General features: G+C 52.4%; 1 protein-coding gene across 1 annotated transcript; it reads left to right on the top strand.

Annotated features, from left to right (window-relative positions):
- Positions 1 to 2,695: 2,695 nt before the first annotated feature.
- LOC131211087 (chitin synthase chs-2-like) lies at positions 2,696 to 14,608 on the top strand. Its single transcript, XM_058204439.1, has 9 exons — positions 2,696 to 3,146; positions 5,720 to 5,955; positions 6,099 to 6,593; positions 6,693 to 6,883; positions 9,301 to 9,840; positions 9,915 to 10,179; positions 10,238 to 11,843; positions 12,648 to 12,804; positions 12,865 to 14,608. The coding sequence occupies exons 1-9, from the start codon at positions 3,067 to 3,069 to the stop codon at positions 14,080 to 14,082; spliced, it is 4,788 nt and encodes a 1,595-aa protein (XP_058060422.1). The 5' UTR covers positions 2,696 to 3,066; the 3' UTR covers positions 14,083 to 14,608.
- Positions 14,609 to 15,053: the final 445 nt, after the last annotated feature.

The raw sequence follows: 15,053 nt of genomic DNA, 5'->3' as shown, positions 1-15,053 counted from the left end.
TAAGCTATTCCAAGGCTTCGAAAAGCATAACTACAAACTGCAATAACCCCGACCGTAAAACAACAAACTAGCGAGCAGTGGTCACCGAACGGATGCACCAACGGTACATCAAAGAGTTTTAGTCTCGGTTTCGATGTGTGAGTCCTTTTTTCATTTCAAACATTTTAATTTTGATTTATGTGTTACACCGTCCGCCCGTCTGATGGATATCTGGTCCAGCGAGCCCGAAACAAACTGCAGCACGGCGGTGGCGGTCCAATTGTTGTTTTTTCCTTTTCCGCAACTTCAAAGTGCCACAAAGTTGTTAGCCTCAGTTCCAACATCATGTAAAACAAACGAACGCTTTTTACTTTGGCTTTTGGCTGAACCCGCACACAAACACACCCTGTGCCGAAACTACAGGGTGAACCTCAGCGAGCCAGATGCAAACTGACTGACAGGAGCTCAAAACCAAACACACATGCTGTCGGTTTGCACAAGAACATCCTTTCGGCCTTTCGGTTCGCTTCCTTCACCGCGCGGGGTATGAATTTATTTAAAGCAAAACAAAGCAAACTAAGTTCAAAAATACACTCGTTTACTTTAAGCCACCCAGCAGTAGCAGGATGGATCAGCCAACCGATCCCAAAAAATGGCCATTGGGCATCATGTTTTCCCACGCCCAACATTTTGCACACTGAAAACTGCGCACTTCATCTGTCTCGTTGAGGTCCCCGCGAACGTGCAAATTAGTTTTTCGGGGAAACATGAGCGATAAATTTTCATTTCTCCCCTCCACCACACAGACCCGGTAATTCAATGGCAACCGAAGCTGCCAAAACTAATTCGAACACAAAAACCCAAAACCACGCTGGGTGGACCACGCTTCGGAGTGTGTAAATCGATCTGCAAATACCGCGAAAATGGTCGCCATCATCGTTTGTTTTAATAATTAATAAATTAGTGTTTATTTAACGAGAGCCACCGCGACCGCCCGTCGCACCGTTCGCGGGGTATAACTCATCATCAGAGAAATAAGATAGAATTAGTGGCCCACCGGTCGGCTCGGTCGGCCATAAAAGATGGTAAACGTTCAAAGGGGCTTAGCCTTAACCGGTGTGCAACAGTATGCATCGACGGTGCCGAGTAAAGCGATGCACACCAAGGACACCATGTGGGAAATGTTACAGCTGGCCCCCCGACAATGTACCGACACCAATACCATCGTGTTTCGATCCCTGTTCATGTGGGTCAACAAGCCAACCAACTACACGAGGACGAAGAAAGTCGGAAGGAGACAGTTCCCCGGGCAGCCAAGGTAAGGTACATATTTGTTAGGATAATAAAACAATCCTGCAGGCGCATCGGAACAAAAACGGAACAACCATAACGAATTGTGGTCGGATGCAGGCGGGGACACGGGGGACGCAAGTGTGTAAACCACTTCAGATCCTAATAGCTCGGGTACCCTTCCTTCTATTTATTTGTCTTGTGTTCCGAGCACACAGGCACACCATGCTTAATTTGGCCAGAAACTCTTTCGTCGACGTCGTCGAACGGTGGCGACCCTGCAATTGACTGAAAAACCAGAAACCGAAACCGGAATGCACCTGATTACAGATGGCCAGGTCGGTGGGCAGAAGCGGGGCTCACCTGCCACCACCTGCCCTACTACGTACTTAGTGGCAAGAGGGATCAGGAAAGACACTACATTTCCGATTGTGTTGCCATGCTTCCGCTTCTTCTCAGTAACGAGCCGGTCCATTAACATTTTATGATTGTTTGTGATACACTTCCGGGAAAGTGTAAATATAGCTGCACCACGAGAGATTGGCGACCGACGGCACTAACTTTCGTAGCACTGCACCATAAACCGATCGCCGTGCAGGACGCCCCGGAACAGGACGAACAGCGCTGACCTTTCTAAGCTTTCGGGCTAGTTAATATGACAATTTATTTTCGTTACTGCCACTCCGGAGCTGCACCCGGGCCCCTGGGGGACCCCTCAAAACCGGTGTTGATAGTTGTTGAGTTGTTGATCTTCCACTTTCAACATATTGTAGCAACAGCAAAGCTACAAAGCTAGAAAGGTGTTTCCATTTTGCTATATTAGTTTTTCAGTTTCATTCCACTTATGGAAATTAAAATAGGACTCAGAGAACGAAGGGAACATACATTTTACATCCAATGCACCAGTTTGAATGAAAGGTGATTCCAAGAAGCTCCACCCTCCAGGTTGATTGCATTTATTTTCAGTCTCCCCATGCCTGATACTTATCAGAGCAGAGCTCGTACCTCAGACTGACAGCAATAGTTTCGCTCGTTCTAATTTATTTTAACGATTCGTTATCAAACATCACCATTTGCCATCAGAACGTCCAGAGCGCCTGTTTACTCACCGATCACTTATCGCCGAGTGCGACACGTCGGAACGATTATGGTCGCGCGAACGGGTTAGTCGCGCTCCACGAGTGCACACCCAACGGCGGATCTCCGGAACGATAGCGATCCCCCCATATCGTGAGGAGAAGCAATCAGGTTCAGAACAAATTGATAACCGGTCCGGCAGCCAGCCAAGTGGCCCTCCAACGCCTGCCATTACGGTGATTTGATGGAAAGGCAACCATTTGAAGTCACTCGGAGGGATGAACGGCTGAACCCGGCCCCCGAAGTCAAGACGCGCGGTCTGACGAAAGCCGCGCATGGGAGACAAACAGTTCCCCGCCGAGTGTGGCCGATTGGTGCGATTGTAGAGGCGGAAACAAGTAAAGTGCATTTAATTGATAAGCAACATCGCGCCCGTCAAAGGTGCCGACTCCCAGCGCTGGCCAGCGCTTGTCAGTCACTCGCCTACCGTGGAACCATTAGAACCGAACCCGAATTGAGGTCAGAATTCCATCACTACGTGTTTGTTCGATTGATTTAGTTTCCTACGCGGGTTGTCCGGTTCCCAGCCCCAGATGTGTAATCGATCTCCGGTGCGCCGCCGGATCCAGCCTATCGGAACGTCCGTGTCGAAATTACTCGCGAATCATTAAAATCCGCTTGCACCGAGTGGTGTCTTATTGAAAAAGCTCGCCCACGGCCATGAAGAACAACGCCAGCTCGGTGAACTACTTCACCGAGTCGTCCGACGAGGACGACGAGGGAACGGTCATGATCAAAAAGTACGTAAAATGAGAAAAACTTTTGAGGCCGCCGGCCACGCTGGCAAACTTTTACCCCGATGGTCCGGGGACTTCCGGCTTTAGCCCGTCGGGTGCCACGTGCGCATCATTCCATGATTTACGCGTTCGGGGCCCAACCCAGCCCGCGGGAAACGATAGCGCAAAAGATGGACGCGAAAAAAGTGATTCTGTTTTAATAAAAATTGACTCAATTGAATATTCAATAAGAAATTTTCCTAATAATATATATTTTTCCGCTCCGCTCCGGCTGGCGGCCGCCACTCTTCCCGGGGCCCCGGGTGAAAGGCACACTTTGGCCGGGGCACACCGCACCGCGCCATCGGAACCGATGACGGAACGATGAAAACATCATTACGAAACGCAGCACCGGCCGGGGCCGGGCTGGAGCCGGCAACTAGAGAATCGAAGGCACACCAAAGAATATGTATTCAGATTTATGGAAATCCGATCATACTTCGTGAAAGCGAGTTTTCCGTGGCCGCGCACCGGAAGCGCACCGCACTGTAATGTCAGTTGAAAAAGGACGAAAGAATCTTTTTAATGGAATTATGATGGAAGCCGCTCCATTCCGATGTTGGGCGGCCACCCTGTAATCTGTGGCCATTTCGCGAGTTGACTAACACATGTCGGCCCTGAAGTGGTCACAACGTCGCCAAACAAAAATCCCAACGCCCAACTTCCCAACGCAGTAGGCTATTTGCGGTCTGTCAAGAACGAGTGTCAAGATAACGACGCGCGCTCTGTTGGCACCGACAATTAAATGGCACCTATTTGTGTAATTGACATTGTAACCGCTAATCAAAGTTACCTACGCGCCTCAACAAAACAGAAAGGTGTAAGTTTATTGATGCCGGATTCCATTATTTTTGGGGGGTGGGAGGACAAGAAAAGGGCCACCTTTCGGGTTGCACGTGAAAATGTATCAGTCATCGCCCCCGGAACCCGGTTAAAAATGGTATCGCCGAAAACCCCATTTGCAGCAGGCTCACCGAGCTCACCGTTCTTTACGGTACACTGTTGCCAGATGTGAACCGGGCCAGCTCGAAGCGTGCTCGGTGGCAGCTGTGGAATTCTTAAAATGAAACCGGGGCCCTTCGGAAGGGAAGGGCGCAAAGAAATGAATCGCGAAAACAACGCGCAGCCGTCACCCGTCATACATCAACCGAATTTTGATGTGAAAAGCATCACCTTTAACGTACGCGCCGCGTAAGCATTGGAAATTGCGAAGTGATTCATGCGCCACCATCATTATACCTGTCCGCCCGCCCGGGGGATGGCGGTGGGGGAGGAGTACTTATACGCACCCTGTCCACCACCCGCCATCATGCGGTACTTGTGCGGGAAGCCCTTGAAAGCGGTCCCCCTACCAGGAGCCCTTCATCCACATTGTTGACGTATTCGCATAACATTTTGCTTCGAGAATCGAGACCCGGGGACCAAACACCGGAAGCACGTGGCCCGAGTAAATAACACGAAAAATCCACAACGCGCGGATCCGCGGCTGGCTTAGCGCCTCTCGTTCACTTCCGGTTCGTTCCGGTGGGGCGCCGATGACGAAGGTGAAGGAGTGTGAACTTTCGGTGCAGCACCCGTCAGTCCCAGTCACGAGTGAACAACGTTTCGCTCTTACGCCCGGTGATTGGAAAACATTTTCCTTTTGATTGCCGGCCGAATGGGGAAACTCCGTCACCCTCGAGGGCGTACCCGTAAGCTTATCAATCAATTTGAGGCCTTTTCCTCGGTCAGGCTTTTTTGGGCCCGAAAGCAAAAAAAGAACCCCACCCTAATGAAGACGTACTACCCACACGCGCCCCACTAATGACGGTCCGGAGACCGGAGATCGGGGAGTTAGTTTCGCTGTCCACTCAACACTCGCGGGCCGCCTTTGGTCAAAGTTTGGCGCAACCATCTCTTGGTAAGTCACCGGCATCGGTCCGGCAATCGATTGATTGCTGCTTCCTGACCGTGGCCGTGCGCCAGATCGCTGCCGATCCCAGCCGAAACACCCAACGAGCAATATCCTTCCCCCCGCCCGGAGCCCTCGCCAGGATGTGCCATAAATCAATCGGATCATAAATTTTACGATGCGGTTTTGCTCGAGCCCCAGTGCTCCGCCCATTGTAAAACTAATTGTTGCTGCAGATGCGCTCACGCTTCCGGTGCCGTGTGTGTGTTTGGTTGGAGTTGGCCAGGCCCTGGCCGCACGCACACTTGTGAACAATAATCAGCGTTTATGCAACCATCCGTTGCCGGTGTTGTGGCCAGCCTCGGTGACTCTGTTTGCTGTCGTTTGCGCTCCGTTGGCTCGATTGGATCGGGCTCACCACTTGCTCCTCGTCGATCGTCGAAGCCGGACGGGCGGCTTTCAGCAGGCCCATTTATTAACACTCCGCCCCTGCCGGCCGCCCGGTGTACCTGTAAGCCATTAAATTTATCACCACCGATGGAGTCTAATTAAATTGCGTTTGATGTTTTGATTAACAATATCCACGCAACCGGGGGACGTGGACGTTACCAGACTCACCGGTGTTCTGTTCGTGTGTATGTTGCAGGGTCCAACAAGACAACAAGCTATGGGATTCGTTCCAAGACCCGCCGGTCCCGCAGACGTCCGGTTCCGCCGCCAGCCAGGAGTATCTGGTAACGTTCATCAAAGGGCTGAAGGTGTTTACCTACATCTTCGTCTTCCTGGTCATCCTGGGCAGTGCGTGCTTCTCCAAGATGTCGTTCCTGCTGATGGTGTCCAACATCAAGGAGGGCACCAAGAATCGCTACTGTGACGTCCGACGTGAGTAAACAGGCCTGCGATGCGGGCAGCCATTTTAATAACGATATTGAGTTGCCTAATTAACCGGACGGGGCGGGTACGATTGAAAAGAATCCGTCTTCAGAGACCTTGGGCTTACTGTGTGAAATTTCCCTCCTTCCCAGAGCCGGACAAGCAGTTCGAAGCGTACATCCCCCGGGAGCAGCGGGTGGCCTGGATGTGGGCGATTTTCTTCTCGTTCTCCGTGCCGGAAGTTGGGGCCTTCATCCGTGCATCCCGTATTTGTTTCTTCAAAAACATCCCCCGCCCGTCCTGGGGCCAGCTGGCGGTGGCGGCCGTGATGGAGGGATTCCACGTGTGCGGATTGGCGATTCTGGCCTTCTTCGTGCTCCCGCAGCTGGACGTGGTGAAGGCGGCCATGTTGACAAACTGCGTCTGCCTGGTTCCGGCCGTGCTCGCCCTGGTGTCCCGTTCGCCCCGGGAATCGAAGCTGGCCTTCAAGTACCTGTTCGATCTGCTGGCGATCAGTGCCCAGATCACCGGGTTCGTGGTGTGGCCACTTCTCAACAACCGGTTCGAGCTCTGGTTCATCCCGGTGGCCCTCTTCCTGGTGTCGTTCCATTGGTGGGAAAACTATCTGTCGCTGAAAAGCTTTTTCCGTACGTAGCCAGGCCGACCGAGCGGGGCACAGCGGTTTTACACAGCGTGTCCAATCGCAAATAATGCGTCTCTCTCTCCCGACCTCACACACGGTACAGGGCCAATCGCGGCGATGGCAGCCATACGTGAGAAGTTAACGGATTGTCGCTATCAAACGTACCTCCTGCTCGCGCCCTTCAAGATCGCCCTCTTCCTGGGGGCCTGCATTTTCCTCTCCGAGCAGTCGGTGTCGGATTTCTTCGGTCTGTTTGGCAGTGGCTGGGGCAACCACACCATCACCGTCACCGAGGTAAGCGAGCTTAGCGCCCCCCCGATGGACCGCGGTCGGCGCTGAAGCACAAATCATCGTGCCGCAAAAAAGTGGGAACGTCCGACGAATGGATTTCGATGCACACCCTTCGCGATGACAGCCGAACGTGACTCGCCCGTTGTTGGCCAGATTACGTTTCGAGCCAGGCTGTTTTGTAACACGTCGCAGGAAATGACTATTTTTGCGAATAAATGAATTATTCGCCCTCCGCGCAGGGTTTTCTGGTGTTTTGTCCGAATGGATAGTAAACCCGCCATTGTTGGTCCGCCCGCCAAAAGAAGGATATAGTCTGCGAATCGTTAATCCGATGGCGACCGATGGCCATACTTTTTTTTGGAGAATGGGCCACTACGACTGTTTGTCGCGGATCCATTTTCTATTTCGGTATGCGTAACAGCACCCAGTGTCTGCGAGAGTGCAGTAATGTTCCGTTGGCAGGATCAAAAACTTTTAAGAAAATGTACAGGAGTAGTCAATCCCAGGATTGATATTATCTGGACAAACTTACCAGACTGGCTCCGTAGACTTAGATTTTTAGAGAGACCATGGAGAAGCCGCGTTATGTAGTCGGGCGGGAGTTTGAAGTCCGGTTGAATCGATTGCATGCGCAGGATCAGCTGCTGATGTTACCCTTCGAGGTTCAACCGATTGGGGTCCCTGCCGCATATCGGTTCTGGGGCTCCCGTTCACTTCATTTCTCTCGATCCTTTTCTGATCTTTCGTCACAAATTTCACCAAACACACAATCCGGAGTCACCGTAATCATCTCAACTAAGCTGTACAAGCCTAGATGTTATTTCTGTATTTACAAAAGAGTCGAAAAGGTTTCGCTAAGGACCCACTAATTACGGCACTGAATTGGGGAGCACAACAACTAACCAACACAAAGCACATGACACAAAGCCAATGGATGTGGATGCGTTTATACGCTTAAGTTGAGTTTCGACATATCATTTTATTCGTTGTTCAAGGCTCTTTTGAACGAAATTCAATGTTTACGTGCAGCAATAATTATTTAGGAAATTTTCATCGGATCAAACAAGTGTATCAGGCTTAAAGGTATATTTATTACCAGAACATTTACGCTGCAAAGGGAGCTTTAAAGATTTGAACTAGTGACAGGCAACGCCATGCTGTGAAAACGCAGGAAATCGTTCAGGAGGAAAACAGGAAGTATCGACTACAAAAGACAGGATAGAATAGAAATCACGACGATAACAGTTAGAAATGTTAGAACAAATGTTAGAATGGAAGCTTCCAAAACGCGGCATTTTACCAATTAGGAAGTACAAACGTCGAAACAGTCTGATTCAAATAATCTGTATTCGGGAAGCAGCATTCCTCTCGCTCGACGATCCTCGTTTTGCAGTTCGTTGCATGTTTAGAATGCAGGTTCGCCATGGACAGACGTCGATTTATCAACCAATGCAACCTTATTCAATGGCTGGTCGATATTAGCTACGAAAACGAATTTAAATCAATGAATTAATTAAACTTAACATTGGCAACTGCATAACGCTTTAACGAAACCTGAAACGAAGTGTTTGTTCATCATTATCTTATAGGGTTACTTTGGTCACATTACAAATGTTTGACCCTTGTATCCCAGTGTTATTAAAATTATTATAAACAGAAACCCATAACGGTTTCCACCACGTTTGGATATGTGATATTCATCATGGGTCGACTTTTGATAAATGGCCAAAAAGAGTGTACGACAGTGAACCCCGAGAGAGTGGCTTCGCTGACCGTGCGCAGAACATCGTATTTAATTACGCTGCATTTTTGCACTGTTTTCGCTTCTGTTTTCCCCGAAACCGAGGTCCCGCACCGGGCGGAGAAAGTTGCGCCGAGGGCGAAAAAATTAATAATAATTTGATATGTGGAACAAGCTTTAGTTAAATTTGATGTGCCGCAATTATCTTACAGCCCCTTCCGGTGATGGTAATCATATTAATTGATTGCATGAGTAGTTTACAGCCGCAAAGCGGATGAAATTACTCGGACCATAGTTTTACAGCTTCGCGCTGCAGTGGAAACGAAATTATTTTTCCGGCGAAAACCGGGAGCGAGAATTCATACACAGCGCCCCTGGGTGGTGCAAAAAAATGCCCGTGGCCACATTCCAAATCATGGCATCAAACAAACCAGCGGACCGGGTCTGAAAAATGTCCGCGGTGTGTACGTTTGAAGCGCCCATCAACACTGGAAACCACAATAATCGCTCGCAGGGCTCAGAGGGACCCAGACAAGCACGCAGCGCGAACGAAACGATTCGATTAATTAATTCATATCATTTAATTGCCATTAAATTGAACGATCATGCGTGTCCATTTTGCGACTCCCTTATGCTCCGCAACGCTTATGTTTCCCGACTCACTCTGGCCGCGGTGCAGATGGAAGCGGTGCTGAACGAAAAGTTCCCGGACCTGTCCGCCATTACGTCGGACCTGGAGGTGCAGCAAATATTCCCGACCAGCAACGCCATCCTCTGGACGACGGTGACCCACATCCTGTGCTCGTACGTGTGCTACATCTTCAGCAAGTTCGCCTGCAAGATTCAGATCCAAAGCTTCTCGATGGCGTTTCCGATCAATCTGACCGTGCCCGTCACCGTGACGCTGCTGCTCGTGTTCTGCGGTCTCCGCGAGGCGGACGTCTGCGCCTTCGACGGCATCCTGCCCGACTACGTGTTCTTCCGGATGCCACCGATCTACTACCTCTTCGATTACGTCGTGAATGAGTTCTCGTGGCTCTGGCTGCTGTGGTTGCTGGCCCAAACGTGGATCACACGCCATCTGTGGTTGGCGAAGAGTGACCGCAACGCGTCCACCGAGAAACTGTTCGTGACGCCGATGTACAACAGTTTGCTGATTGACCAGAGTGTCGCCATGAATCGGCGGCGTGAGGATCAGGAGGATTTCGTGAAGAAAATTGTAAGCCTGTGGGGCGGTCCAAAAGCTTGTCCGTTTCGACTATCCTTTCTCTCTCTCTCTCTCTCTGTCGACAGGATATGGTGAAAGTGAAGGATACGGAGAAGGCGAACGAAATCGATGCGAAGGCAAACGAAGGGAAGGACGACCGGATCAAACCGTACGATCGCATCCCGCAGATCTTCATTTGCGCCACGATGTGGCACGAAACGAAGGAGGAGCTGATGGAGTTTCTCAAGTCGCTGCTGCGCCTGGACGAGGATCAGTGTGCCCGCCGGATGGCCATGAAGCACATCCAAGCGAACAAGGACGATATCGACCCGGACTATTACGATCTAGAAAGTAAGGCACCGCCCGAGGGTAACTCCGAGCTCCTCATTGACCATCTCCCTTGTTTTAGCTCACATTTTCTTCGACGATGCGTTCGTGAATGATAAATCAAAGTGCGAAAGTGCCGATGCGTCACCACTCAACGCGTACGTGAAGGCACTGATCAACAACATCGAGGAAGCGGCCCTGGAAGTGTACAAAACGAAGATGCGGATTTATCCGCCGACGAAAATCGTCACCCCGTACGGTGGCCGGTTGATCTGGACGCTGCCCGGGCGTACGAAGATGATCGCTCACCTGAAGGACAAGAATAAGATTCGGCACAAGAAGCGCTGGTCGCAGGTGATGTATATGTACTATCTGCTCGGTTTCCGAATTATGCAGCTCAACACGTCGCCCGAGCGGAAGATGGTGATCGCGCAGAACACCTATCTGCTGGCGCTGGACGGGGACATCGACTTCCAGCCGAACGCCGTCTCGCTGCTGGTGGGTCGCATGAAGATAGATCCCGATCTGGGGGCGGCTTGCGGAAGAATTCATCCGGTCGGAACGGGCCCGATGGTGTGGTATCAGGTGTTCGAGTACGCCATCGGTCACTGGCTCCAGAAGGCGACGGAGCACGTGATCGGGTGCGTCCTTTGCTCGCCCGGATGCTTTTCGCTGTTCCGCGGCCGTGCCCTGATGGAGAACTCGGTGATGAAGAAGTACACCACCAAGTCGGACCAGGCCCGGCACTACGTGCAGTACGATCAGGGCGAGGATCGGTGGCTGTGCACGCTGCTGTTGAAGCAAAAGTTCCGCGTCGAGTATTCGGCCGCCTCGGATGCGTACACACATGCTCCGGAAGGATTCAACGAGTTCTACAACCAACGACGTCGCTGGGTGCCCTCCACGATCGCCAACATCTTCGATCTGCTGTCCGACGCGAAGCGGGTGGTGAAGACCAACAACAGTATCTCGATGCCGTACATCGTGTACCAGTGTATGCTGATGTTCGGGACGATCCTCGGCCCTGGGACGATCTTCCTCATGATGGTCGGCGCACTGGTGGCGGTGTTCCGCATCGATATGTGGACCTCGTTCCTGTGGAACGGCGTTCCGCTGGCCGGCTTCATGGCGATCTGCTACTGGATGGAGCAAAAGTACCAACTGATTGCGGCGTTCTTCATCTCGGCCATCTACTCGCTCGTCATGATGGCCGTCCTCGTCGGTATCGTGGTGCAGGTGATGGAGGACGGCATTCTGGCGCCCTCGTCCATGTTCTTCCTGGCCGTGGCACTTCAGATCGTTATCACCGGGTTGCTGCATCCGCAGGAAATGGAAGCCCTTCCGGCGGGGCTCGTCTACTACATTACCATTCCGTCGATGTACATGCTGCTCGTGATCTACTCCGTGTTCAACATGAACGATGTATCGTGGGGAACGCGCGAGAACCCGGTGGATGCGGCCAAGAAGGAACCAGCGACGACCGACCGACCGCAGGGGAGAATGCAGAAAATCCTTGGCTATCTCCGGTCGCCCGACAAGGAAGAGAACGGTTCGTTCGACTTCTCGATCAATGGGCTGTTCCGGTGTATGCTCTGTACGCACGCGAAACCGACCGCCGAAAAGGAACAGATCACGCAAATCGCTGCCTCGCTCACCGACATCGGCCACCGGATGAAGGCGCTGGAAATGTAAGATTCCCCCCCGGGGGGGTTCCCGGGAATTAAAATGACAGTGGGACATGGTGCGCTGTCAATCACTTGCCACGTGGCGGCTTGAAGGGCTGGAAATTAAATTAAAACACAATTTATATTCCGCTCCGGCACCAGAAAGGGGGCCCCTTGCCGGAGCGCAAACTTTCAACGCCTACTTCACCACCCCAAAGGGCGGCCCATAATGGCCGCCAGCCACGTGCAATGCGCCATTGCACGCCTATTTTCACGCTCTCCTAACGACGTCTTGTGTGCCTCGAGGGCGGCCCGACCCAAGAACGGGGTTGGAGATCGCATTTGCACATAATTTTAAGTAGTTTTTACCCTCGGCGATGACAGCAAGGACGCCCGTGCCTATCATCCACAGCCTGCTCTGTTTTTTTTCTCCCGCTCTCTCTCGCTCGCTGTGTGTTTTCCCTTTTGCCGGGGAGATTATCTGCCGTTGCTAATAAGAATAGTATCACGCCGGGCCGTGGCCGGGCCCCTCAAACATAAGAGGACTCGCGGTGGGAGCGAAACGCCAAATGCAATTCCCGTGTTGTCGCGCATCACTAAACACGGTGCACGGTTGGCGGCATTCCGTTTAGCACCTAGCCGCCGGATATCCTTTCGCGCGCGTGTCTTGTTGCGGCATTTTTACAGCTTAACCACTGGAACCAGATCCACCACAAATTGCAGCGCCAGGGCACCGTCTTTGCTGGGTCTTTAAAAACTCGTCCGCTGACATCCTGGAAAAGTCTTACCTTATGCTTCTTCGGCGCCCCTTGCTGTTTATTTTTTCAGGAAATTAACCGGCAACGTCACCGTAATGAGATCAGACGACGAGGATGATGACATCGGCCTCCGCCTGGATATGCATCGCTCGGAAGGCGCCTCGCCGGCCTCCACATCCGGTGTCTCGTCGCCCATCCAGACGGTAAAGAACGATTCGCTCGAGGAGGTAAGAAATGGCATGTTTTTCCCGTCACCGGCCAATGACACCTTTCGACCCCGTTTTCAGCCCGAAAAGCAGCTCAACTACCTGCCGGACTGGCTGTACGATGTGGACCTGAAAAATGGCGACACCGAAACCATCTCCGCCTCCGAGGAGCTGTTCTGGATCGAGCTGATCGAGAAGTACCTCAAGCCGCTCGATCTGTCCGAGAAGCAGAAGGACGAGATGAAGTCGCAGCTCAAGAACCTGCGCGATCTGGCCGTGTTTGCGTTCGTGATGGCCAACGCCCTGTTCGTGCTGGTCATTTTCCTGCTGCAGCTGAAGAAGGAAGAGCTGCACGTCGAGTGGTGGTTTAACGTGAAGAACAAGATCAGCTACGACGAGAGCACGGTGGAAATCATGATCCGCCGGGAGTACCTCGAGCTCGAACCGATCGGGCTCGTGTTTGTGCTGTTCTTCGGCGTCATCCTCGTGATCCAGTTCTTGGCCATGCTGATGCACCGCTTCGGGACCATCTCGCAGATCCTCGCGTCGACCGAACTGAACTGGTACTGTTCGAAGAAAGCGAAGGACATGTCGCTGGATGCGGAGTTGCGTGAAAATGCGGTCGAGATCGCGCGGCGTCTTCAACGCCCAAAGCCTCAGTGGGACGAAGAGGATTTGGAGGACGAACAGAAAGCTATCGGACGGCGCGATACGATCCACCGGATCCTGTATCAGCACAAGAACAAACAGGACTGGAGCAACCTGGAGGCGAACTTTAAGCGGAACTACTACAAGGAGGGCGATCTGGATCTGGGCGGCCGGCTGACGTTGAGCCGGAAAACGCTGAACGTGCTGGACACGCGCCGCAAGTCGATGGCGGAGCAAAGGAAGATCCGCAAGTCGATCATACGCGGCCAGAACCCGTACGATTCCGGGGGCGATATGTGGCGGTACCCCGAAGATGAAGCCCAGAGTTCCCCGGGCGGCGGCGGTGGCGGTGGCGGCGGTGGACACCCCCCGTACGGTGGTGAAGCGGGAAGCTACGGGGATGGTTCACCCCAGTTCGAGGGCAAACGGAAGCGCAGCGGACCCGGGCCCGGCAATGCGGGGCTCGGGTCCGGAGGTCGTACCAACTTCGCGTACCAAGTGGACGACGATTTCGACGATAACTTCTCGGACGAGGACACGCGCGAAAGCATGGCGGCCCCGTACCGGCGGTCCACGGTCGAGCTGGAGATGGCCGAACGCACGGCCCGGCCGCCTCCGAAGAATCGCAAGAGTCGAGTAGCGTTCGCCTAGGGCGACGACGACGACGACGACGATGGGACGCAGTGTTACGCAGTCAAAGTTCGCCTGCCAACCCAAAATCCGAGCGTAACAAATTACTGCTTACGAGGTTCCTGTTGAGTTGACGCAAACTTCCGGTGACCGGTGGCCGGGACTCGACCGGGAGGACTCGACTCGAAGCGCTCGGTCGAAGTAACGTCAAAGTGGCACGGAGAGATTCCCGCTCCGTGCTTCGTGGCAGCGTTTTAAAGTTGGCAAAGTTGGCCAGGGCCGCCCGTAAGACAGCTTCCCTGGCACGTCGAGCATTTGGCGAACAAAAACAAGCAACGGCAAAGGAACCGGAAGATTATAACCTAACGACAGAGGGAGAGAGAGAGAGCGAGAGAGAGCTTAGTGTAGCGTTGGGCGCAATTTCTCATTTTCACAAAACTATTTGACTGCAGGCACCACGAACCCAAGGCAAGCCAAGCCAAGAGCAGGACGCTAGTGCCAAGACCAGGACGCCGTTTACCGTAGGGAGCGATTTTTCACCGCACGATCCGAGGAAGGAAATTTAATCACTTCTACAAATGATTATCATAATAAACTTTCCCACTGACTGCAACTGACTGCCGGTCTTCGTCCTTTTTTTGGGGGGGGGCCACCGGAGAGGGCGCAAAAACGCGAAAATAATAATAGCAAACCCGTGTGGCTCCAGTGTTCCTCGGGACCCGGATGATGGCAGTTTGATCCGGGTTGTGTGTGCTGTTTACCACCGCTCCCTTGTTGACTTTTAAAACCAAACGAACTTTCCGCGGACCGGGGTTAGTCATTCGTTCGGCGGTTAAGTTGGACCGAACTTTGGCGCAAAAAAGGAGCGGGAAGGAACTCGCCACTAGTTTGGTGAGTAGATATTACACCCCTTAAATCCTAATCCTCGTGCGAGAATCCTGGGGCCATGGGGCCATGGGTTCCGTCAAATACCGTGTAATCCGCAAAAGAGT

Source organism: Anopheles bellator, chromosome 2 (genome assembly GCF_943735745.2).
Source record: "Anopheles bellator chromosome 2, idAnoBellAS_SP24_06.2, whole genome shotgun sequence".
Lineage (NCBI taxonomy): Eukaryota > Metazoa > Arthropoda > Insecta > Diptera > Culicidae > Anopheles > Anopheles bellator.
The sequence above is the reverse complement of the archived record's forward strand: the minus strand, read 5'-3'. Positions and strand labels throughout refer to the sequence as shown.

Excerpts from the sequence above, each read along its gene's own strand:
- LOC131211087 (XM_058204439.1), top strand. The coding sequence starts at position 3,067 with ATGAAGAACAACGCCAGCTCGGTGAACTACTTCACCGAGTCGTCCGAC. Across the intron at positions 3,147-5,719 it reads GGAACGGTCATGATCAAAAA|GGTCCAACAAGACAACAAGC; the intron begins GTACGTAAAATG and ends TGTATGTTGCAG. Across the intron at positions 6,594-6,692 it reads GTCGCTGAAAAGCTTTTTCC|GGCCAATCGCGGCGATGGCA; the intron begins GTACGTAGCCAG and ends CACACGGTACAG.